At 50.2% G+C, this 25,904-nt stretch overlaps 1 protein-coding gene across 1 annotated transcript in view; it reads right to left on the bottom strand.

The window, feature by feature from the left end:
* Positions 1-1,205: 1,205 nt before the first annotated feature.
* PPFIA1 (PTPRF interacting protein alpha 1) overlaps positions 1,206-25,904 on the bottom strand; it is a 74,869-nt gene continuing 50,170 nt past the window's right edge. The window contains 16 exon segments of the mRNA XM_070360425.1: positions 1,206-2,591; positions 3,318-3,384; positions 5,249-5,414; positions 6,301-6,369; positions 7,040-7,215; positions 9,098-9,195; positions 9,285-9,460; positions 14,890-14,912; positions 14,915-15,006; positions 15,008-15,087; positions 15,205-15,245; positions 15,248-15,285; positions 19,191-19,284; positions 19,620-19,792; positions 20,472-20,623; positions 25,561-25,792. Coding sequence (XP_070216526.1) covers positions 3,326-3,384; positions 5,249-5,414; positions 6,301-6,369; positions 7,040-7,215; positions 9,098-9,195; positions 9,285-9,460; positions 14,890-14,912; positions 14,915-15,006; positions 15,008-15,087; positions 15,205-15,245; positions 15,248-15,285; positions 19,191-19,284; positions 19,620-19,792; positions 20,472-20,623; positions 25,561-25,792 — 1,669 coding nt within the window. The 3' untranslated portion in view covers positions 1,206-2,591; positions 3,318-3,325.

Consider the following 25,904-nt stretch of genomic DNA (forward strand, 5'->3'; position numbering starts at 1 on the left):
CCCCAGCTGCTGCTGCTCGGCAGGTGATTCCTAAAAATGCATCTCCTCCAAGAACTATTGTTCCTGCTGCTCTGGGGCTGCGTGAGTGCACTCAGGAGCGTCAGACAATTGGGGCTGCCACAGCTCGTGCTGCGTCGGGGGGCCTGATGCTGGGGAGGGCCTGATGCTGGGGGGAGGACCTAACGCAGGGGGAGGGCCTGACGCTGGGGGAGGGCCTGACGCCGGGGGGAGGGCCTGATGCTGGGGGGAGTGTCTGATGCTGGGAGGAGGGTCTGATGGGGAGGAGGGTCTGATGCAGGGGGATCTGATGCTGGGGAGGGTCTGATGCCAGGGGTGCGGGGAGTGTCTGATGCTGGGAGGAGGGTCTGATGCTGGGGGAAGGTCTGATGCCAGGGCGGGGGGGGGGGGGAGTGTCTGATGCTGGGAGGAGGGTCTGATGCAGGGGGGGATCTGATGCTGGGGGAGGGTCTGATGCCAGGGGTGCGGGGGGGAGTGTCTGATGCTGGGGGTAGGGTCTGATGCTGGGGGGGTCTGATGCCAGGGGGAGGGTCTGATACTGGGGGAGGGCCTGATGCTGGGGGGAAGATCTGATGATGGTGGGAGATTATAATCTCTATGAGAAATCTTTTTTTCATACTTTCCTGACCACCTTGCTATGTTCTTTTTAACTGAAGGATAATTGCTTTACAATATTGGTTTGATTTCTGCCATACATCGACATAAATTAGCCATAGGTGTACATGTGTGCCCTCCCTCTTGAATCTCCCTCCCACCTCCCCTTGCTACATTCTTGTTTCTATGGATATACGAATAATAAAACTGCTGACTAACATAAAAAGCTCCCACACACAAGCGTGCACACGGCGCTCCCTAGTGCATCACTCGGCCACCCCGCCCTGGGACCCACGCTGAGCCTTCACGCCTGCACTCTGTCCCCACCCTCAGCCCACTGCCCACGCCTCAGCAGCAGAGGGGCCCTGTCCCTGCAGATGCTGAAGTGATGGAGCCTCTTGTCTCCGGAGCCAGGGGTATCAACACCCGGTCGGTCGTCCTCTGGGGACACCCATGCATCCGTCTTCTGGCCTTTCCATTCTCTCCATCCATTTCTCTTAACAGAATGCCCGTGTGATGACACGGGCTCCCATTACCAGCTCTGGTCTGTTCTCAGTGAGAATACAGCTTACCCTCGGCACTCCTGATTGGCAGTGGGAAATTTTGCTTCAGTACTTTATTGAAAGAAAGCAATAAATAATACTGTGATAAAAATAGTTCAAAAGTAGACTGTACATACTTTGTTACATATTCAGGAAGTTCACAAAAGATTAATAGAAAAACAGAACAGTAACAACGAATTATACAAGTGATTAAAGGCGGACCCACATGGAAAGAGACCTGCCGTCTCTCTACCGAGATCTCAGCTGCACAATAAGTAACGCACCATGATCTGAACGCCTCTCTTGCTGGCTTTTTTAATGTGCCGCTGAAAAAGTAAAAGTTACATTTGCTACTTATACAATCCAAAATGGCTATGTCATCAAAATCTAAAAATGTACGCCTAGGTCCATTCTTTAAACATGTTTACAAACAGATGTAAAAAGATGATTTACATAAAAATAAGGCCTTTGTCAGAGCTGCACCACGCTGTCTGTCGGGGGTGTGGCGCCCTCCTGTCCAGCACACCAGGTCTGCAGTGGGTGCAGGGCATCACGATTGGTCCTTGAAGAGTAGGCGCCCTTGACCCTGCCTCCCAGGAGGAGGGCAGGGAGGGCGGGCACAGCGGGCTGTGCGTGCCCAGGCCCCCCACCCCCACCCCCGCCAGTCTCTCTTCCCCAGCTCGTGGCTTCTGCCAGTCACCGGAGAGGAGGATCGGGGTCCACGGAGACTGGGTTACCCAAGAGGTTTTCACAGTCCTCTTCTAGTCATCCTTTCAGCCCAAATTTGATTAGAAGCTCACATTTAACACCCAGTACTTTTAAATCTCTTCACGCTGCAGAGAAAAAGCATTTCTTGCTAGAAAAAGTACAGTTTAGGTCAGTCGTTAAAATACAACAACAATTGGTTGAAATTAAGTTCGCTCATTTCAGAGTGATTGTTGGAGAGCTTGGTTACATTCTGGAAGGATAATGCACACCGTGTCATGATTTTACAATCGCAGTAAAAACCCTTCTCTCATGGTTTATCATTTAAAAATTAAACAAGAATAATTACAATAAATGCATCATTTACAAAAGCCCTATATTTGTTCATAGGATTTATACATACAAGCATTACAGTACATTCATTTGAAAGACTAAAATCAGGTATCAGGACATGAATTGATCTGAAAGGATATTTATAGCCTGGATATACAAGAAAAAGTAAGTAACTATATAAATGAAGTCATAAGTTTACATAAATATAAGAAACATTAAATTCTAAAATATTTTCTCTATGGTATTCATGAATTTTTTCACTAATTAAAAACTCTGTAATAAAATATCTTCGGGTCCATATAACAAGTATGAACAGAGTAAAGATTGCATCGAGTTCAAATGTTGTCTCTGTCGAGTCCTGGACGCTGCGTGATCACCTGTAGAAGTAGTGCGGGAACACTGGAAATGAACACACAGATGAGTCAGGCCTGGGACGGCAGCGGGTGCCCGAGCCCCTGCCCCTCCAGGCCCCCACCCCATTCTGGAAACAGACACAAGGACGAGTCAGGCCTGGGCAGCCGGTGCCTGAGCCCCGACCCCCACCCCATTCTGGGCTTCAGTGGCTTGAGAACTCAGAGAAACATGGAGGACCAAGCAGATCAGGAGAGAACTCTGTGGCGGACTTTATTCTGACATATAGCTAAAAGCTGCTGCTAAAAAAACTAAACCCCAATTGAGTTTTCTAGCTGAGACGTGAACAGGACGCACACAGCCTCCTGCCCTCAGAGCGGCTCAAGCAGGGCTGGGCCCCCGGGTCAGACCCACCAGAGGACCACCCAGAGCAGCACCTGCAAGGGAGGTGGCCCCTCAGCAGCGGCCGAGCCCCAGATGCTGGTGCCCTTCCGTGTGAAACGCTGGCCTGCGGAGGGAGAGGCCAGGGCAGGGCAGCCTCGCGAACCCTGAGGCTCTGGGTTCCCTCCGAGAGCCTGCACTCGAGGCGCGGCCGGCAGCACTGCCGCCGTGGGAGCCTCGGCCGTGCTCTGACCACTGTGGTGGTAGCCAGGCACCATGGTCAGATTCTCTGCCGCTGAGGGCTCTCCCGGCCCGACCTCTGGAGACCCGCAGACCCTCCACTGCCAGGGCGAGGCCTCTGCGCCCCCGCGGGCCAGGCCGCCCTGTACTCACCCCGAAGCTCAGCAGGAGTAAGTCCTGACTGTGGCGGAATCCAGCCTCTGCGTTCCCGCCACGCTGCCTGGTCCCACGAGCACGGGAGGAAGCGTGCAAACACAGCGTGCGGTTAGTTGTGGAACGTCACATGGGGCACGAGGACACACACACTCATACCCGCAGCAGCGCCCACTCCTACTGAGAGTCTGGGGACACTCCTAGAGGGTGGATGAGCCGGGGAGAGCGAGCCTGGAGCCCCGCGCTCTGCTGTCCTGGGGGCTGGGCTGCTCTCCCCAGGCGGCGTCAGGGAGGGCGGAGGACGGGGCTGATCTAAGAAAGTGGAAACTCAGTCTCAGCCGCCCTTGGAAATGGCACCACTGACGCTGGGTCAGCCCCAAGCCCTGCTCCAAGTTGAATAAGAAATCACCATAACCCCCTAGCAGAAACCCGCTGCTCCCAATTCAGCGTCTTCCCCTGGGCCCAGCAGGAGCACATCTGATGAGTCTCCGGCCCGGGCTCCAGAGAGGGCTGAAGACTGGGGGCTGCTGATGGAGCAGCTCACCGGTCTGAACCCTTCTGAGTCTAAGAGCCCCAGAGACCTGCTGCACTGCAAAAGCCAGGGAAAGCAGCCAGTCACACAGTTTACGCCCTGCCAGTCTCACGAGGTTTGTAAAAGGTCACCTCCCGTTTATTACATCCCAACAACCCTTTCTAGGATCGTTTTTATCTAAACCCTAACGTCAACGTCACTATGTCCATCTGACAGGGAGATGCTAGATTTATAATGAGGAGAACAGAAAATAAAAAAGCAAGCCCTTAAGACTCTTCAATCGACTGAAAGCTACGCTACAGTTAAGATTTGTAAAAAGGAGCTGCATGCTCCTTGGAAGAAAAACACTGTTTAGAAAAGGAGAGAGTCACTGGGTCTCCCCCACCCCTGGTTAAGCCTATTACTGAGCTCTGGCGAAGAGACGATGCAGCTTCCCTGTAAGCCCGTTCACCGAAAGTGTCCAGCATAGCAAAGGCTTTACCTAAATGTACTTTGTTCTACAGGAGCAAGTGAGAGCAAGGCTTATAAATTTACTCACGGGAAGGGCTACTAACAGGAAAAAACGGCACCATAGGGACCCTCCAGGCCCGCTCCCACCGGGTGAGCGCACACTCCCTCTAGGAACCCAGTGTGGCCCGCACGGCCAGTGGGGAGAAGGAGCCACTGAGCCACCCCTGTCATAGACGGGACGCTGGGGGGCGTGCACGGGCACCTCCTGAGCCGCACAGCCTGACCCCAGCCCAGGCTGTCTGGCCGTCTATCTGGCCATCAAGTGGGGACACAGCGGCCCTGAGCACCCGGCCTGAACTAGCGGCGTTCTCCAGCCTCAGAGGGAAAACCAGAGCCAGGTGTGAAAGCACAACGGCAAGGTGGTGTCTTCACGGCCTGGCCGAACTCGGGGGAGGACCTCTGTGGGCCTCACCTCCCTCCTCCGCCCCATCAACCGACCCCAGTGTGCAAGGGACCGACGACGGTGGGGACGGGGGGAGGGCGGCCGCCGCCGTCACTTAGGAGGGACCCGGCCATCTGCCCGGCGTGGACAGGTGCTGAGGGCTGACTGGTGTGGCCTGAGAGCGACCCCACTGTTTCATGGAGGAGCTCTTGAGCGCTGTCGGCCACACGCGCATCTCTACAAGCGTGGGTGTCAATCTCACGCTCTGAGAACACACACGAGTCTCAGTTTTATTAGTTGGAAGAGTATGCTAATATTCAACCAGACAAGAACTTGGGGGAAAAAAAACTGCACGACTGTTAAACGTTTATAAACAGATGTTAGGATTCACTGGCGAACACGGACCCTCGGGCATGCACTGAAGAGCCCCGTAACCTGGGCAGGAGGCCCTTCCAGCTCGTCCGGGTTCTGGCCTGGGCCGCACCCGCCGCCCCACCGGCCACCTACCGTCCGGCTGCACCTTCCTTGGCTGCACGGAGGGCGAGGACAGAGAGGACGGGACCCGGAAGTTCGCAGGCAGCGTCTCCGCGGACCCGGCAGCTAAGCCACGGACATCCTTTGGCCTGAATTTTTTCCTCCAAGAAGGTGCTCTCCTAAAGCTTTTATCATCATCCTGGGAAATTACAGGGCCAAAAATAAGACAGATTTTAAAACAAAGGACAAAACCAAAAAGCTACCAGCCCTTTAAAATGGCTGAGTTTACTACTGCACTTCTGTCCACTTGTATCTGACCCTGTTTGTGATGACCGTGTGTGACCGATTTGCCCAAAATGGGAACAGCGGAGCGTGGTACAGGGTGGGGCAACACGTGTGCCAGGACCCTGACTGGACCGCCCTGGCCGCCCGGGTGGACGTTCCTCCTGACAGTTAGCAGGTTTCGCTTCTCATCTTGGAGAGATCGCCTCTTGCTATATAATACAACACGCTGTCATTCGCTATGGAAACAGCTTCAAGCTGTAACCAGTTCTGTCTCACACTGGGACAGAACCAACGGATGCTTCTTCAGGTGTCTGATTCTCCTTGTCAAACTCAAGTCCCCTTAAGGCCCAATGAAGAGAACTATAGTGTGGGGGTTCTGCGTAAGGGGAAATTAATGTTTTGTGTGTTTCCAATACACTTAATGAAACAGACCCCTAGCACACAGGCCCTGGAATAGGTAAGGCCATCCAGTTGCTCCCCAAAACACAACTCACAGACACCATTCCTAAGTGAAAACCAATGTTTTAATATAAAAAATATTTTTGAGGGGTACTAAAACTTAAATAGCAAAAAAAAAAAAAAAAAAAAAAAACCAACCCCAAAATAAAAACTAACCCACCCTCCACTGAAGACACGAGTTTTCTAATGACTTGTTAATAAATTTTTAAGAGCAAAGCTTAACTTGTAAAGTTAATTTATCTCCACATTTAGAAGAGATACCGTGACTACATGCCTCATACAAGTATAATAAAATAATTTACCTTAAGGCAACGTGAAAAACCATTAAGCTGAAAACTTACTTCATCGAACCTTCTGTCGGTTCCCATGACCAAGAGGTTGTTAAACTCTCTTTCCAAGACAGCACGAGCCTGAAATTAAAGAAACAGCACCCTAAAACTTTCTACAATCTCGTTTGAATATCAGCACATCACAATTGTTTTTTAAACCAAGACTTAAAAAAAAAAATTCAACTGTGATATTGTTTGAAGTCGGGGGTTTAACGTGGTGTCTGTGGAGGGGGTGTTGAGAAGAGGGAGCCGTGGGCTCTTGGAAATTACACACCAAGTGTGCCCTGCGGGCTGGTGCTGGTGGAGAGATCACAACACTGACACAAGACACACAGCTTTCTGGAGAAGAACAAAAAAGTCCCCTCATTCTCAAATGAGCCCACGAGTCAATAAGAACCACACAGGGCAATTACCCCCAGAAGGAAAACGAATAAAACCTTCATCTGGCACACAGAGGACATCTCTTTCCACGTAAGAACTGAGTACATGTCACTCTTAGGCACACTGGCTTGAATCAAAGTTCCCCTTATTTTATGAAAGACTCTCGTGCTTCCAAGAGAATGGCAAGTGGACAGGCACGAACACAGAGGCACGGAGCATCTCTGACTGTGGACTATCCCGAGAGGGACCTGGTGAGCAACAAGGGCACCAGCTGTCTGAGGGGTCAGGTCTGGTCTCCGTTCGGGGACCCAGCTGTGCATCTGCATCGGGAGATGGCCCGCTCGCTGGGCCCGAGCCCGGCTGGTCGCACCTGTGTGTTCTGCGTGGGGATCTGTAACAAGAGGGCCAGCGCGTTGAAGTCAAACGTCTCGTCCAAGGCCAGCAGCGCGCCGTGCACACCGCTCTCGACGAGGTTGTTCGCGTATTCTTTGAGGCCAATGGAGAGGATCCAGCGGATCACTCGGTCGTTGCTCCAAACCAGCACGTCTGCAGGGAACGACAGATTGAAAGGAGCCTCAGAAAGCTGTTCTCCCCTCATGCAGCTGCTACGAAGGAGTCCTACGTGCTGACCCTCAGCTCCCGACAAAAGCCAGGACCTCCCAGGGGCCGGGGCACATGGCTCAGCGGACAGCCAACCTGCTGTGCTCGGACAAGGGTGTCCCAGCCCCTCTCCATCCTGGTGGAGACTGTCCTGCTAGAGCTCATCCCTCAGGCGAGTCCGAGAGAGAGGAGGCGACTGCGTGCATTTCCAGGGGACAGAGGCGGAGGCTCCAGGGCTCGGAAAGGAGAGGACACACACGAGCGCGTGTGCACCGGGCACGGACACGCTTCACACACAGACTTGAGTCTCGGCTTCTTTTCTTTCTTTCATTTTTGAGTGTTTGTTGATGTACTTTTTTCCCGTCACAAAAAGGACGCAGTACCATATCTGGATACCTTGCTCGATTCACCATAAACCTCTCATTTATAATCTTGAAGCCTTTTTTTTTTAAGTCATTTTTGTTGTCTCATTTTAAAAAGAGAGAAACGTAAAGACATTGTCCAGCACGTTAGAGGGATTTGTGTGTGGGGGGAAGACCTTAGTTAAGTCAAGTAATAAGTCACAAAATTTACTCTTAGTACAGTGCTGAAAATAGCCGCTCTGTACAAACATATCCAGCTGATCACCAGTGACTTTCAGAGACAGCGCAGCCTGTGTCAAGTGTAAAAAGGTTTAAAATGGATTCAGAAAACAAACGAGACAGATGCACAGCTCTCAGTTCCAATGCCCTTGTCTGGGTAAAGGGACAGATACTATAAATGTTGGCTTCTGGTTTTCTCGTGATTCAAACGAACTCAGTCCTAGCTAGACAATCCTCCACAGGGGCCATCTCTTCAAACATATTTTTATCTTTACTTTCCTTCTTAGTAAAAACTGGAGATGAAAACAGGGTTATAGTAAGGATTAAATGAAGGAACCTATGAAGGTGCCCGACCGTTCAGTTAAGTCTTGTCACTGTCAGTGATCTGTAATCACTGATCTTGTTATCAGTGACCTATTTTCTGAACATTCTGGGAGGTCTTATACTGAGCTAACGGCTGATATCCTTTCTGAAAATTCACTTTATGTGTTTTGGCTGTGATGGGCCTTTGGTGCTGCGTGCGGACCTTCTCCAGTTACCACGGGCAGGCTTTGCAGAGCGGTGCTTTCTCCTGTTGTGGAGCCCAGCCTCCCAGACCAGGGACTGAACTCTGTCCCCTGCATCAGCAGGCAGAGGATTCTAACCCACTGGACCACCAGGGGAGTCCTACAGCTAACACCTCATTTAAAATCGCTCCATTGTCCTCAGGCTCTTAGAGGCAACCCCCAGGGCAACCCTGCAGCCCAAGGCCCCTCCCTCCAGTAACTGAAATGCCTCCCTCCCCAGCTGAGAAGCTCCCATCCAGCTTCAAGGCCACTCCCTCCAGCCTGGGCACAGAACCACGCTGCCTCAAGTGCTTTGACAAGAAACCAGAGCAGTGTTCTTCACACTTAAAGGCGTGCACAGCAGGTCTTGCTCTTCTCGGCTCTGGAGTTACCTGCAGCGTGCAGCAGCATTTGCGAGTAGAACAGGGCACACGGCACAGCAACAGGGAAATCTCTGGAGCTGTGGGGAGATGCTCTCACCTCGAGACACACAACCTGCAGACCGATGTGAGCCCAAGGACAGAGCACAAGTTCTCTGGCCACAGAGGACGATCTCAAACACACTCCCTTCCATCCCCCACTCCTCCGTAATGATGCGAGGTGTGTTTCCTCCACAGAAAGCCATTTCCCAAATTTTTCTTTCAAATAGGAAATCACTGGGCTGCTTATACACTGGGAAGCAAGAAACAGGACTGTACTAGCCTTTCAGTTCATTCTGGCTCTCTTCTCTTTTTCTTTCCAGTTCTTTTCGGTCATAATTCAACCTTCGCAGGCACATAATTCCACACTGGAAACTGTTTCTGTTTCCAAGAGAAAAAGAAAAAATTTAGACCCGGACACAGGCAAACGTCTCTCAGCCAACTAGTAAGAACGACTTGCCGTGCCTGACCTGTGAAAACTATCAACCATTTTCAGTTGCCCACGAAGGTCTTTCTTGGTCAAGTGATCCAGCATCCGCGCGTCCACAAGGCACTCCATGAAGTAGCTGCGGTACTGCGGGAGCCCCAGGCTGGGCAGCCACTCGTTGCCGATCCACTCGTGGTTCATGTCCCCGTACGCGAGCGTCTGCTTTCAATAATTAAGGGCGGTCAATTCAGGGGGAAAAAACCCCATGGAAGCAGTCACAAGGGCCATTTAAATCATCTTTAAAATGGATTTTTAACCAATTACATATTCTCAAAGGCTAAGCTAAAGACAACGTTATTGCTCATAACTTTAAAATAATTTGACCTTTTATTTGCTACCTTTTAAATTTGCTGGCAAAACTCTATACAAAGAAATTATACCATTAAGTCTATGATTCATCTGTGTTAATAAATACCAAACCATGGTAAAACTGTAACTGACTACACATTAATTTTCTGAAATAGCTTTTATATATAATAATAATATACCAACAAAGAATAGCCACGACTCATGAACAAGTTTGAAGGACCAACCTAACTCTACTCACTAAAAGTTATTTCTGGCTGGCTTTAATTTTATTTTCAACATTTTGTTTTCTAAATTTCTTTAGCAAAACATCTGCTAATTTCAAAGTCAGTTAAGTGAATTAAAAAGCAGGTTTTAAAAAAGAGATAAGGAAAACAATAACTAAATGGACTGAAAGAAGAAATAGACAAACCCACAGCTACAGCCAGGGACCTCAATCTTCCTCTGAATCACTCAGTAACCGATGGAACCAGTAAGCCAAAACAGACAACCAACCAAGGTCAGGAAGGATACAGAAGCCTTTAAACAATTCTCCAGGCAAGAATACTGGAGTGGGTTGCCATGTCCTTCTCCAGGGGATCTTCCCGACCCAGGGATCAAACCCAGGTCTCCGGCATTGCCATCCAAGCCACCAGGGAAGCCCTCTTAAACAGCACTGTCAGCCAACCTGACCTAACTGACATTTTATAGAACTCTCCCTCCAACAGCAGCACGATAATGTTCTTTTCAAGGGGATATGGAACTCTCTTCAAAAGACAGACAAATCTCAGCATAAAAGTGACTAAAATCATACAAAGTAAGTTTTCTGATCTCAACAGAATTAAATTAGAAACTAAAAAACCCCTGATATCCCGGAATCTCCCAAACATCAGGAAATTAGCATATTTCTAAATAATTCATGTGTCAAAGAAGAAATTGCAAGTGAAATGGGAAATATTTTGAAGTGAATAAAAGTGAATATACAATATACTAAAAAGCTACAGGACATAGCTAAATCAGTACCTGGAGGGAAAACTGATAATATTAAACACACAAATGAAGGGAGATTGTGCGTCAATAACCTAAGACTCTATCTTAAAATACCTATAAAAAAAAAACAAAAAAAACAAATGAAATCCAAAGCAAGCAGAAAGAAGAAAATGCAAGAGCAAAAATCAATGAAACAGAAACTAGAGAAACAAAATGAAACAAAAAAACCTAAAATCAGGTTCTTCATAAATATCAATAAAATTGACTAAGCAGAGTGACCAAGAAACAAAGAGAAGACGGAAACCACCAATATCAAGGATGAAAGAGGGACGTCAGCACAGCTCCTACGCACTGAGAGCACCGGGGAGCAGCCTCAGGCAGCTTAGATGAAACAGCCTACTTTCTCGAAAGACACAACCTGTGAAAGCCACCAAGGGAGAAACAGATGACCTGAATCTATTACAACTCGACTTTGTCGTTAGAAATCGCATCTATCCTCACGTACAAAATCTCCACCCTAAGTGGCTTTACTCGTGAATCCTAACAAGTGTTTATGAAGAAAATGCTAGTTATACACTAACTATTCCAAAATAGTGAAGGGAAAAACACCTAACTCCTTCTGAGGCCAGAATTCTCTTGATACCCAAAACCAGACACACACATTACAAGAATATCAATGTCCCTCACAGACACAGATGCACAATTCCTTAATGGCACGTGAGGAAACCAGTAATCAATTAAAAATACAAGGTATCATGACAAGCAGGGTTTATTCCATGAAAAAGCAACACAACTGTATTTGCTGATGACCCAATGATTAACATGGAAAATGAATTGACAAAACAGTTACAAGCATGAGAGTGAGTTCAGCAAAGTTGCAGGATTCGAGATCAACATATAAAACTTCACTGTATTTCTAAATATTAGAAATAAACCGGAAATTGAAATTTTGAAGACTACCCTTTATTATGATGTCGTCAAAACCAATGAACTCCTCAGGGGTAGATCTAATGGAATACGTGCAAGATGTGCACCGTGAGAATAAACACGTGACATGCACACACACCAAAGAAGGCACTTGTCCTTCAGTCCAAGAAGACTAAGGCATGTTTGAGGAATTCTGGACATTATGGAATCCTTGGAAATAATACCTCCTGACTACCACCATGTTCTGACTCAAAAATACGGCCTCTAATGTACTATTTACACCGACGAAGCTAGAAGGAATAACTCAAACTCCAACAAGAACACTCAAGTTCTAACGGAAAAAACTTTCTAATAGAAAATAAATTTCTACAAATAATGACTGGAAATAAAACACGAAACATTTTTAGACATCATCACAATATCATGTGCTTTCACTCTTTCAATTACAGCTCTCATAAGCCTGACATTTATAGCATGAATATCTGGTATTATTTTCCTACTCGCTGTTTATGTATTTTTAAATAGACAGAAAATGCAAAGACATTTCTAAGTAGAGAATTCCATGGAAGCAGAAGCTCCTTGTTTTTGTTCACTCATTATATATTCTATTCACACCTTAGTGGTCAATAACATAAGTTCTGGGAGGGTCAGGCTCAGTCCCAGGGAGACCCACATCTCCTGGGCTGTCATCCCAGCCTGGGGAAAAAAAGCACACAGCAGGGCTCTCCAATGATCAGAGAACATTTGGGGCAGAAGAGACTCTGCAGGGCCTATTTCTCCATCACTGAAATGGTCACAAACACAAATCAGCTTCCTGAACTCTGAGCAAGGTGAGAGTGGTGATGGCATGGATCCTGTTCAATCGGGCACCACCCATGGGTAGCACAGCCCTGTGCAGACGCCTGGGAGACGTCTTCTGCCCGCGAGCCCGAGGCCGCCTCAAACCTCCCCTCGGCTCCGGAGCAGGCCCCTGTGTGCCAGCACGGGGGCGACGCATGCTGCACCCTCTGCCCGTGACGAGCTCACAGAATGCAGTCCTTGCTTATGCTGAAGACCAAAACTTCCCAATCCTGGCGTCGCTGGCATGGCTCATCCTTGTTTGTATTTCCATTGCAAAAAGCAAACGCTCAGCTTAATTTGTATGTCTGTTTAACTACCACGATGCAGGCAAAGTTCTGACCCTTAGTGTAAAATATACTGATATTTAAGTAATTGTGAAATGCGCGCTTTTAAATTCACTGATGGTCATTACTGACTGGGTTAAATAATTAATGAGGATATTTATCTGGAGCAGTGGCACAGAATACCTGAGTCAAGGAGTGGGGGAGTTCACAGAATCACATTATATCTACTTCCCTCTTCTGTTAAAAGTGATATAATTGACTTTACTTCAGAAGCCCAAATAGAAGGAAATGGGTGTTTCAACTGTCAACTGGTAGTCAGGAAAACTGATTCAGAATTCCTCCGCTTTTTTGGCTACACAGGTACCTTTCAGGGCCCATACACAGCATACTTCCGCCCACGCACGGCAGACTTTGCTCGTCACGTGTCACCGAACAAAGTCGGCGGGATCACGCGTAGGAGAATCCCTGTTTTTAATCAAACTGTCTCAAAGCAAGGTGGCAAAACAGTTGTGACCAAGTTTTTGTTTTTGAGTTCAACCGGGGACCTAAAAATTCAACATGTGCGTTAGGCAGGAGTGGGCTCAATTTCTGAGAATTCCATCAGCAGGAAGGACTCTGGAACACACGGGATCAGGACAGTGCACAGTGAATACCAACAGAGGCAGAGTCTCTACGGCAACTCTGGTGTTGGAAATTGATTAAAACACCATTTTCTCATCAACTGATCTCGTAACTAACCCTACCCAACTGGGGACTGAAATACATCACCCGAGTAGCGGCCGAAGCCGTGAGGCTTTGCAGGAAAGAACATGTGTCAAACAAAGTGATTTATGTCCACGAGATTAACCACCAGAAATGTTCAAAATTGTCCATGAGACGTACTCTTTAATCCTGTGCTTTGCTTTGGCTAATGCTTTCAAACCATTAACAGTATTCTGACTAAATCAAGATGTTGAAAACGTCAAGAAAGTAAATTACAAATTCTCATCCTCCAACTCTTTTTGTTGCTGTATATATAGTGAAGAATACATTACAGAAAGTCTCCAACCTGAGCCCAGCTTCCCTCCTCATCCTCCTGATGTTACGTGGTTAGGGATGCAAAAGAACAGAACCGTTAGTACTGGTGAGCGGGGGACACGAGCACGTTCTCTCTGCAGGGGAGGGCGAGGGTCACAGAGGCAGAGCAGCAGGCAGGAGTCATGCAAAGGCCACACCCAACGTCTCATGCAAAGAGCAGCACCCCTCCCCAACACCCCCCACCCCACGCCAAGCACACCCCTTACTGAGATACTTTAATAAAACCTCCGGGAACCCTCAGCACCTTCATTTCTAAAAAGGTGGCTCTGGTGAACCCTCTGGGGCACAGAGAGCAGAGCAGATACGCTGGGAACAAGCGCATCAGTGCAGGGTGAGTTGACCACCCTCACGCTCACACTTAGAAACAAGGAAGACAAACGGACAAGAAAGCCTTCACTCTTTTTGTGTAAAATAACTGTGAGCCTGAGTCAGGCTCCACCTGCTCCTCAGGGCAGGTACATCTGGGAGGTCACGTCTCCTCACCAGGGTTCCTCTCCAGAGTGGACACACCGAGTGTGGGGACTGAGCTGTGTCCTGAGTCTGCACTCGAGAAATGAGGAGCTGGCCGGCCCTGAGCTCCTGGCAGCAATCCACGTTTCCACCAGATTCGTTTTAATTTTTCCAACTAGGAGGACCCTCTTACAGGACTTTCAAGGTCTTCCCACGTGGAGGAAACTTGGATGAGCACGATACGACTTGGTGTGACCTGGCAGATGTACAGACTCTTAAAACCCTGAGAGCCCAGGGTCTACAGCTCCCATAAAGGAATCTGCCGAATAGGACAGGCCTGACAAGTCAAATGAGGGAAAAACAATGCAGCCTGGGGGCTAAGCCTTTTCTTTCACTTTCTTGACATTTATATTTACATTTCTTTTAATACATTTTCAAAAACTTCCTTTCTTTTTACACTTTTCACATTTTCAAAAGTCCCTTTTTCATGTTTTCAAAAACTTCCATTTCTGTATTACACTGCCACTGCAGCCCAGCTGTTACAAAAATAATCTGTCTGAAGTATTCATCATCTATCTTTTAACAACACAACTGCCGCAAATGAAAAGCTGTCATGGTTTTGAATGCTAGAACTTTATTTAAGCAGGAACAGTGGACATCTGTATAGAAAACCCCGCAAGCGACACAAACGGGGGGGGGGGGGCTAACTCTCCCTACTGAAGGAGGGAGGTGCACCGTTCTGGACGTGGGAGGGGCTAGGGGCCTGTCAGGGACATGATCTCCTGGATCCCCAGGCGCAGCTTCAGCCGGTGCGGCGGGTTGCTGATGCTGATCTCACGCTGGATCTCCGTGTGACAGGGCAGACATGATGACGCCGCTCTTCACGTTGGCTCGGCAAGCAGCCACCTACCAGGCCGGCATCCCGACCCAGAGCTGGGTACGGGAGACAGGAGGCAGGAGGTTATGCGTGGCTGTGGAGGGACTGATGCACCGGCCCAGGAAGGGGGTGCGGGCGCGGGTGGGGGTGGAGGTGAGGGGGCGCATACACACCTCCAGCCAGACCACAACAGTTGGCCCGTCCCACTGTGCAAAGGCACGCCTTGTCTCCCGGCTTCCTCCAGCAACTCATGCCTACAAGTAAGGAAACATTCAAAATTCAAGAATCACTACTACACACGGGTATAAAACAAGTTAACCTAAGTATTTATTCTCTTTATAAATTTGCAAAAGTGAAATAGTATGCATCTCATCATTTTCCTTTAATCTTCTAAACCATCTACTTAATAAGAGTTCAGACATATTACAAAGAACACCTGAGTCATGAAATGCTGAATGAGTCCCCACAATTCCTTATAGAATCACCTCCTTCCCGATGAAAGAGTTATCGCCAACCTTAAAGGATTCAGAAGTCTGCACATCCAAGGGAGGAGGGTAGTCAAGGAAAAACATCCACTCTTCCCTTTCTAAACAGTGAGGACAGATACGTAGAAGAGGAAACCACACTGGGGTCTGAGCAGAGGAACCTGTCCCTGAGAGAGCTTCAGGGATGCACAGCATTTCACAACAGACACACAAAGAGCAGCGCAGACTTTCAACACAGAACACTCTAACACAGCAAGCAAGGAGAGGGCTGGATGGGGCTGTTTCTATCCTGCACAGCTGTTCAGCTAATTAGCTATGTGCTAAATTAAGATACTGGTCATTCTTTCTTGACTAGGCCGCTGTGTGGCTTGCGGGACCCTAGTTCTCCAACCAGGGATCAAACCCCAGGCCCCATGTAGTGGAAGTGCAGAGTCCTAGCTATTGCACTGCTAGGGAATTCCCTAAAGATACACAGTGGCTTTTCAATACACTCAAATGGTGTTAGACTTTACTTAAGATTGTGAAGTCTATGTATGGTTAAAGCTCGAAATGTTTCACATCAAATTTCAAGTAACTGTTCCTTTAAGTCAACCTTAGGTTTCCTAGAATAGTAAATATTCTATTTTCTAGGAATAATTATACCAGAAAACACAACAGGTATCTTAATAGCTCAAGAAGTGAAAGTGAAAGTGAATTCACTCAGTCGTGCCCAACTTTTTGCAGCCCCATGGACTGTAGCCTAGCAGGCTCCTCCACCCATGGAATTTTCCAGGCAAGAGTACTAGAATGGGTTAGTTACCATTTCCTTCTCCAGGGGATCTTGGATCTCCCAGGGATCAAACCCAGGTTTGCCACATTGGTAAAGGCAGATGCTTTACCGTCTGAGCTACCAGGGAAGCCCCTTAATAGCTCAGGGAGAGTTTTTAAAAAAGGCAAACTTTTTAAATTCCCATATCCCAGGGGAACAAGGCATGTATCACGTGCCTGGAGTTCGCGTCCCAACCACAAGCACCATCCAGAAGCAAATGGAAGACTCGCTTGGCTTCTGCTGGGGTTTATTTCCTTCCTCGGCTATAAGATATTGCATCACTCTGCTGTCACTGGCTCACTCTCATCTGAAACCTAGCTTTACAGAGACAGCTTCAGAGACGAGCCTGGGGGGCTGCCTGCTCTGTGGAACACTGTGATGACCCTGCTCGGGCCACCCTGCGGGGCTACTTAGCTCAGACCTCCTCTGCCCCCTTGAGGGTCAAATTCGAGACCCCAAGTACAATTCGTTAAAACACTTGCTTAGCAGTAAACTGACGTGGCATGCTTCCTTGCCTTAAAATTAGAGCCACAGGAGAAAGACATTCGGAAATACGGTGAATTCTATGGGGAACAGACATGCCCGAGAGAGGGCCACACCATCTGTGGATGACAACGGGCACTTTAAAGCAGGACATGAGCACCACGGTCAAGCTGTCTTTCCTAACAAGATGGCTGTGTGAGCTTCTTCCCATCAAATGCTACACACGTGGCACCACCCAGACAACAGGTGTGGCCTTGTTTTCCGAGACTGACCGTCCGCACAGCCCAGCACCTCCTACGAGGGTTCGCTGGGCTCCCCTTCACCAACACCATGCCCCACTCCTGTAGCGCTGCTCAGCTCAGAGCCTGGAGCTGGGGACGAGCCCCACGGGGAGGCTTCAGGACACACACAGCTCAGCACACCTGCTGACTCGGCTTCCCCTGCGAGCTGGCGCGTGACAGTGTCCACCAAGGGGAAGAGGAAAGACAGCATTTAGAGCAGGAGGTACGTGATGCCTGAGGGGAGTCCCCGCACACCCAGGACACTGCAGTGACCAACAGGGATGCGGACGGTCCCGCGGCCTCGGCCTCCCCTCCTCACGGAACGCGTCCAGCACCTGGTGACCCCGCAGTGCTCTCTCTGGGAGTTTCCACGCAACGTGAAAATCTGAGATTCACCAACCCTCAAAAATGCTCTGAAAGTGGATGCATTGGCTGCGTACATTTAGCAATTAAAAATACTTTTGAGACAAATTGGGGCTTAATAGAAAGAAAATAGTTTTGAGAAACAAACTGATTTTCACATCTATAATGCCATAAATGTTAAACAATATTTCAAGTGATATTTTTTCTGGAATACTAAAACATTTTTTCACGTTTTATAGATAAGGCATTTTCCCTGAGTCAATGTTGTCTCTGATTGACAGACAGAACTGAGATTACCCACTGTGGTCAGAAAAAGATTTTGCTGTTAAGTGGCTTCCTCAAATTTCCACTTACAGGAACCAAAGACTGAGTATCCCTTCCTACTGTCGTGAGCAACCACAGAGACACTTCACTCGGAACTTCACCAACGTTATTTCAGGCAAGGAAACTGGGGTTTCTGAGGAGAGTGCTAAAATGAGGCACATTTCACAAAAGAAAACGAGCAGGCAACTCCAGGGCTGGCAGCAAACGGGCTCTGGAGGAGGGCCCCATGGGCTCCGGGCCGGCCCAGGTCCAGGCCAGCGCTGGTTCTCAAGGTGCCCGATGGCAGCCAGACGGCCGTCCCCGCTGTCAGCCTGACCACAGAGCCCACGGGGCGTCCCCGTCTCGAGGCCCAGGACTCCCACCCTACCATCACCTCCCGACGCACAGGCTCACTCTCACCCGAGGCTACAAGGCGCTCAGGCCTCTCGCTCACCTGTCAGCTCACTGGGACAGGCTCAGTCGCCTCCTGATCTCTGGTCAGGGAGGTGTCACTCAGCACACAACCTGTGCTGCCCGGAGCACGGTCTGCACCCAGAGACACGAGCTCACACCACACCCCTGCCCGATGCGGGGGCACCGCCACGCCCGGCTCCTCTGCAGGAAGCTCTGCCCTGCTACTGCCTCCTTCAGAACCGTGACAGCTCAGAATCAAAACTCAGTACAACTACAAAACAGTCCATTTAAGATAAAAATACAGAACCTATCAGAGGGGAGAAAAAAGGGCAACACAGTGACTTCCTGTCGGCCTGCTGGCGTGAGGAGCCAACCTGAGAGCTGGCGACGAGTCCCCGCCAGGCCGCCCTCGCCCCCAGCCACGGGCTCCCGAGAGCTGCAGACGAGTCCCCGCCGGGCCGCCCTCACCCACAGCCACGGGCTCCCCTGAGAGCTGGCGACGAGTCCCTGCCGGGCCGCCCTTGCCCACAGCCACGGGCTCCCGAGAGCTGCAGACGAGTCCCCGCCGGGCCACCCTCACTCCCAGCCATGGGCACCCATACACCAGGGGCTGGCACTGTTTGAGGCGCCTCGTCACCTCTACGCAGGTGTATCTGCACAGCAGATGCTCGTAAAAGCCCTTGAGGGACGCACCAGGATGACTCCCACCTCACAGACGGGAACACTGAGGCGCAAGGAAGCTGAGCTCCCCATGCCCCAGAGCTCACTTGTGAGGAGCCAGGATTCAGGCGTAACCCCCAAACCATCCCCGTCAGACAACCTCCCGAAGCCTGCGTGCGAGTCCTTCCCGAATCCCAGATGCTCTAAGTCCTCCGGAAAGTGCAGTTTCAGGAAGGCTTTGGGTTCAGCGTTCAGAAGGTAATACACATCCAGAGCAGGATGCCACATTCATCAGTAAACAGTTCAACATGAGGAACAACCGAAAACTGCTCAGTGAGGTCGACGAGAAACAAAAAGCTTACTTTTTCTGAAGTTTCCGATTTTTTTCAGCTTGTCCTCCCAATTTGCTGAGTCCGAGGGCATCCTGAGATGAGTTTTCTGTCTCTGAAATACCAGCTACAAAGAAGCAGAGTGGTCGAGACATTAAGAGGAAATCAGCATGGCCAAGGCAGGTGTTTCTGTGACCAGCTGCAGAAGAGTGAAGAGAGCTCTGGAGGCCGACTTTCTGACTGGATGACACCACAGGGGAAAAGAGCTCAGGGCGGCAGGCTCCGCTGCCCGGGAGACCCTGAATGATGCGGGGTGGACGGACCCACTATGAAGACAGGGGCCTCCTCCGCTCCTGCTCCCAGGAGGATGCCCAGCGTGCGTGACAGGAGCCTCGTGGGGGCGGGGCGGGGCCTCGCGGAAGGGACACGCTGCAGCCCTCCCCTCCACAGTGAAGCACCCACCGGGCCCCAACGCCTCCTTGCCGGGGTGTCCGGGCCGGCCCTTCTCCTTCTTGCCGAACAAGCGGCCGATGGAGGACTTGATGCCCTTCTTCTTCGGGGCTTTGTGCAGCGAGTCCTGGCTGCTGTTGCTGCTGCTCGGGTTGCTCACGGGGCCGTCCTGAGAGCCCGTTGAGCTTCGGGGAGAGAGAATGCCCGTTAAGCAGCGCCCTTGTGCATACACACACACGCCTCCACACGAGCTACTGATGGAACCGGCCTCCCAGCCACACCCACGCCGCAACCTCGCACAGACAGTGGAGTCTGCTTCACCAACCACACTCCCCACGAGCAACGCAGGCTCCTGGACATAGACAATCGCCCGGGAAGTTGAGACTCCCTGACTCGAGCTCTCCCCCAAGGAGGCCTCGACTCGAGACCAGCTGGGGCAGAGGACGACCCGACCCTCCCTCAGGGTCACCGCTCGGTGGGTGACAAGGCTCCTGGAGAAGGCAAGCGACCCCTGCCTTCCACAGGGCGACCGGGAGCTCGGCAGGCGGCGGTCTGAATGTGGACAGTGACAGGCACAGGGGTGACAGGCTCCTGAGAGGAGACCCTTGAGGGAAAGGGAGGGACCTCAAGAGCGCATCCAAGAGGCACGGAGCCGTCACCGCCAGAACGCGCCCCAGGCTGGGCAGACCTCTGGCAAGAGCAGGAAGAAAGCTCCCCCAGCAGTCAATCCGTAGAGACGGAGGTTTTCTAACATCACTGAGGCCACTGAGCTCCTCCCCCCGGCACCTGAAGCTCACTACAAACAGGCGCCGAGCCCCGTGGGACGCCTTTAAACCGCCCTTCCGGGACGCGCGGGACGCGTACTTGCGGGCGTCCCTGATGTCCTCGTGGCTGGCTGCGTGCAGCGGCCCCGGGTGCAGCCGGTCCAGCCGAAGGGAGCGCGGCGAGGCGGGGGGCGAGGTTTCACATTTGATGGTGGTCTTGTCATCTCGTACCTCTTCCCGGGAAGCTGGCAGCTGAGGGAGGTAAGCGTAAAACGGGTAACAATGGGCTGTGTTGAAAAAGGCGATCACACAGGCTTTAACATTATAACCAGAAACGTTTTTGAAAACCTATTAGATGTGCTTTCTGCCAAGTACAAAAAAAAAGCCTTGTTCTAGCTTAATACCATCTTAAAGGACTGTCTTGGTCAAGCAAAGTGGGGCCGTGGGGCAGCGGGAGCCCCCAACTGAGTGCAGAGACCGCGGATGGGAGCCTCCCTGGAATCCAGCGAGCAGACAGCCCCGCTGGGCAGGACAGCAGAGCCACACCGGCACCATGAGCCCTGCATGGCATGAACTGCCCTGATGAAGAGGACGGTGCTCATCAGCAGATGCAGCTCAGAGAGACCACTGGCGAGAGGAAGATACCTCTCAACAAAGCCACCCAGACCTTTCTGTTTGAAGGAAAAAAGGAAACGGCTTGTACCACCCCCCCAAGATCATCCTGAGTGATGCGCAGGTTACCGCAGCCCATGACGACGAGTGAAACACGGAAAAGGTGCCTAACCCCTCCATGCGAACACCATGTGCCTGGCTTGTATTTCTCGGTAACATACAGACTGGGGGCTGCCCACTGAAGTGCTTACACGCAGTTCGAGTGTAATTCGCTCACTGTGGTTTACATAAAGCGCCCCTGCTGCTGCTGCTAAGTCACTTCAGTCGTGTCCGACTCTGTGTGACCCCACAGACGGCAGCCCACCAGGCTCCCCCGTCCCTGGGATTCTCCAGGCAAGAACACTGGAGTGGGTTGCCATTTCCTTCTCCAAGGCATGAAAGTGAAAAGTGAAAGTGAAGTCGCTCAGTCGTGTCCGACTCTTAGCAACCCCATGGACTGCAGCCAACCAGGCTCCTCCGACCATAGGATTTTCCCGGCAAAAGTACTGGAGTGGGGTGCCATTGCCTTCTCCGAAAGCACCCCTAAGTCTAATTAAGAGATGATCTTGTATCAACCTAGAGGGGTGGGATGGGGAGGGAGATGGGGATACATGTGTGCCTTACGGCTGATTCACGTTGAGGTTTGACAGAAAAGAACAAAATGCTGTAAAGCAATTATCCTTCAATTAAAAAATCAACTAATTAAAAAAAAATGCTCTCTCCTGGACTCCCAGCTTCTCCGCTGGTCCTGGGTGTGGGGACAGGAAAGACGGTGGGGGCAACAGTGTGGGGAACAGATGAAGCCCTCAGGGTCCAGGCAGGTCTCACTGATACACGTGGGTGTGTGACTAAGCCAGGGGAGGTTTGAGGGAACAGGCATGGCAAGTGTTTTCATACACAACGAGTGCGCTGTTTTAACCAACTAACCTGTGCCTTTTTTAGTGGGTTCTGTAAAGAACACTGATCCCGTGCAGCCCCACAGGAGCTTGGTGACAACACAGTGACTTAGTGCAAAATCCTGCCGAACTCATTTAACAGCAGCTGGATAAACTGGGCACCCTCCCCTGAGCTCCAACAACAACCCTAAGACAACAGAAGGCTACAAAGGCTAGAAATTATCCACGTGGAACTGAACAGGGATCAATCTCAGATTCAAGTTAAAATAAGCATTTATAAAACCTAGAAAACAAGAGAGAACAGAGCAGAGAAGTGACACGCCTGGGCTGACTGTGGACTCGATGGAGACAAACACCTGCCTCAGAGTTGGGGCCCGCGGCCAGCGCTTCCCCCGGCCTCCTCCCGAGGAAAGCCTCTGGGTCCGCAGCCTGGCCGCCCTCCCCCAGGACGGGAGCCACCCCACTGGTGCCCACGTGGCCAGGATGGGCAGTGCCGTGTCCTCACTGAACAGGAGAGCAAAGCAGGCCACAGAGCGGGCGAGCGGCACACCCAGGTCACCAACCCCGGGGGGACGGCGCTGCTCTGCTGTGCCCAGCAGAAGGGCTCCCGGGCACTGAGCTGCCTGAACTGGAGCGTGGCCACCCCAGTCCTGCGGGAAGGCCCAGGAGTGCTCGGTCAGCGGGCTGGGAGCGGGAGAGGGACAGGAAGGCCAGCCCTCGGGGCAGTGTACTTCAACAACGGGGCTCATCCAAGTGACCCGAGGGGAGAGGCCCTGAGCTCCCCCGAGGCTCCCTCCATCAGGGATGCCGTGATGGAGAAAGGAGCCTCGGGAGGAGAGCGAGTGGGCGGCACCATGGTTCAGGGTCCAGGCTCTGATCAGACCAGTTCGCACTGAGTTGCTGGGTGTGTGAGCCTGGGCAGGGTGCCCGGCCTCTCTGCCTCAGTGCCCATGGCTGCTGAATGGGGACAGCAGCAGCCTGGACCTCACCTGGTGTCTGCGGGATTAGATGACAGACAGGGAGAGCAATGGACACGGGGCCTGGTGCAGAGTCTCCTGCACACTGCTACCCACCGTCACTGAACTGGCTTCCCCCAAATCTAACATCTGTGGCTCTGATTCAGTCATTTCTTTTAAAAAACACTGAGCGGAAATGCCACGGTGGTCCAAAGGTTAGGACCTGGCATGTTCACTGCTGGGACACCGGTCTGATCCCTGGTTGGGGAACTAAGATCTCATAAGCTGTGCAGCATGGCCAGAAAAAATAAGTAAAGAACATTTTAAATATAATAAATAATACTATGTCTATTATAAACAAGCATGAGATGATCAGAAGGCAAACAAGTGGGAGAGAGGCAAACTGTTACAACTGTCCCAGCGAATGACCTATTTCCAACAGAACCATCAGCACATTTTCAGTGGTGGGTGTTTCATCACCACCATTAAAACGTCAATTATTCACCAGGACATAACCACACGGTGTTCATGCACATTAAGCGATAAGGACTCTTTAATGCTTCACAGGGAAACTAAAGCCAAATTACTAAATTAGTTTACCTTTCGACGATGCTTCCTTAAATCACTAGGCTGACAGATGCATGCAAAGAAATGAAGAGAAACCAGATTTACTGTGACTTTGAAGCTAAAAATTCAAGAATCAGTATAGGCAAATACAGTAAAGCAAAAATGCCGGCAAACATGTAACGAGGTGAAGAGTTAGAGAGCGCGTGACTGGAAACAGAACATTTTTTTTGACCACAGAAGTTAAATAATCTATTCAAGATTTACTAGAGAAACACTATAAATTATTTCTCAGGAAGATACAATTCTATTACAACATCATGATTTATTAAAGCACAGCATTCTGTACCACAAAAGGCCTTAACAGTTGTCTATTCTCAGCCAAACTTCTCTATAAGTTAGTTTTTCTTAATAAAAAACATGTTATACTTTAAATTAGTAATTTAACTGATAAGGAGGAAGTTACCATAATACCTATTTTAACACTGAACAAATCTAACCACCTATTGAACATTAACGTAAAATCCTGACATAGAATTTGATTTAAAACTTCTCAAAATAAATTTATTAAAGCAGATTCCCTGGGAAAATATGTAAGAATGAAAGCTAGCATAAGCAGGTGCAGGCTCCACGTTTCGTGAACCATAGAAGGTGCTTTGTAAGAGTCTAGTAGAGACGTTAACTGTGCAAAAGCTGATGAGGTTTACAGGCTTAAATACAAACACAACACTGAAAGGCCGCTGTGGCAGGAGTCCATTACTGCTACACTTGGAGGGCCACCTCCTTATGCGAGCAGTCTCATGCATGAATTCCACGTTACGTAGTGCACGACGCATCTACACTACGCTGTAACTGTACAGTGATACGCTGGTTCAAACTTCCTGCTATGGGTGAAGAACACTGTTTAGTGAGACATGAAGACAGAGCAGAAACCCCACTGAGGGGACACACGCTGTGGACCACAGCACTGCCGTGACCAGAGCAAGCGGGGGGACGGGAGGGAGATGGACGGGTAACTACAGACTCGGGGGCGGGGGGCGGGAGGCTGGGGTCTGGACTGACGATGACTCAACAGACAACGGGATGAGACAGGAAATCAACACCGATGATGAAAGCAGACACACCGTCAGAGAACTCCAACAGCAAGGAAAACATACACAGAACTATTCTTTTACAAACACTCAGACAGAAATCAAGCATGAAACCACAATGAAATCGTCAAAAGAATTTTAAATATCAACTAATTAGCCAATGATGCAAATCATAAAAACAGTGTCAAAAGACCACAAGATGGACTAGTTGCCACTTCACGTGCTGCTAAAATTAAATTAAATTAAAAGGATTCACAGTTAACGTAATTATACGCTGGCTAACAATGCGGCTAACATGAGATGGGTGGTGACAGAGAAAAGTGATAACTACAAGTGCAGTTACAAAGCAGAGTGCTGTACACGTGATTCACGGGGTAAACAGCAACGCACTCGGAAAACCTAAGCTAAACACGAAGAAAGCCGCAACAGAGCCGCACACTCTGTCACCAAAAGCCCGAGGGCGTCATCCTGTTTTTAGACTCGGGAAAGTGAGGCAGCTCGACGTCTTCCCTGGGGCCCTGGGGCACCGGGCTTTTAACCTGGTTTCACAGGCAGAGCTGGCCTGAGCGCACGGCCAGGTCCATCAGCAGGCAGGCCGGTGCAGATTTTCGGTTTTGTTCCCACCGCAGGCCCTGCACCCTGCAGCCAGGCATCCCCAGTGGAAAACGTGCTGCACGGCTTTCCCACGCCATGAGAGCTGCCTATGGTTACTTTCATGAAGCTGTCTGCTCCCTGAGAACAGAAACTTCCCTGCAGCTGCTGTGCCCAGCACAGGCCAGGCCCAACCTTACAGAGGCAGGCTCTGGCTGATGACGTGCTAAGCCAGTGGTCCAAATACCAAGACTAATTTGTCGCTGTGCAATTACGGAATGATTAAAGACTAGCCAGTTTTAAAAATCTTAGACCTCTGAGCGTAGCAAAAATGTACCTGATTTTCTTCTGGGTAAAAAAAGAAAAAACAAAAAACAAACAAAAAAAGGAAAACCAGGCTGCTGGGGGAGGGACGTGGCAGGGAGGAGGCAGACACGTACCAGAGTCATGATGCCCAGCCGGTCTACTTCCCTCGCCGGACTGTGTGGCATCCTTCGGGGCGTGGAGCGCCCGCTGCTGGGCGGGGAGGAGCCGGCCAGCGAGGAGGCGGGATACGGGGGAATGGAGCTCATTGATCTAAAACGACCAAGGTTGTCTAAGCTCCCGCTGCCCACCCTGCTCTCGATCTCCTCCGCCCGCTGCTCCGTGTTCTCCTTTTCCTCTTGGATCAACCTAAAATAGAACAAAACCCGTCACCTGCCTTTGTCAGCAGAGGAACGTATCTGGACAACAAATTTGGGGCTTGCATACTGTCACGATTAGCAAATTCCAGAAACAGTTGCTC

This window comes from Bos mutus, chromosome 22, assembly GCF_027580195.1.
Source record: "Bos mutus isolate GX-2022 chromosome 22, NWIPB_WYAK_1.1, whole genome shotgun sequence".
Lineage (NCBI taxonomy): Eukaryota > Metazoa > Chordata > Mammalia > Artiodactyla > Bovidae > Bos > Bos mutus.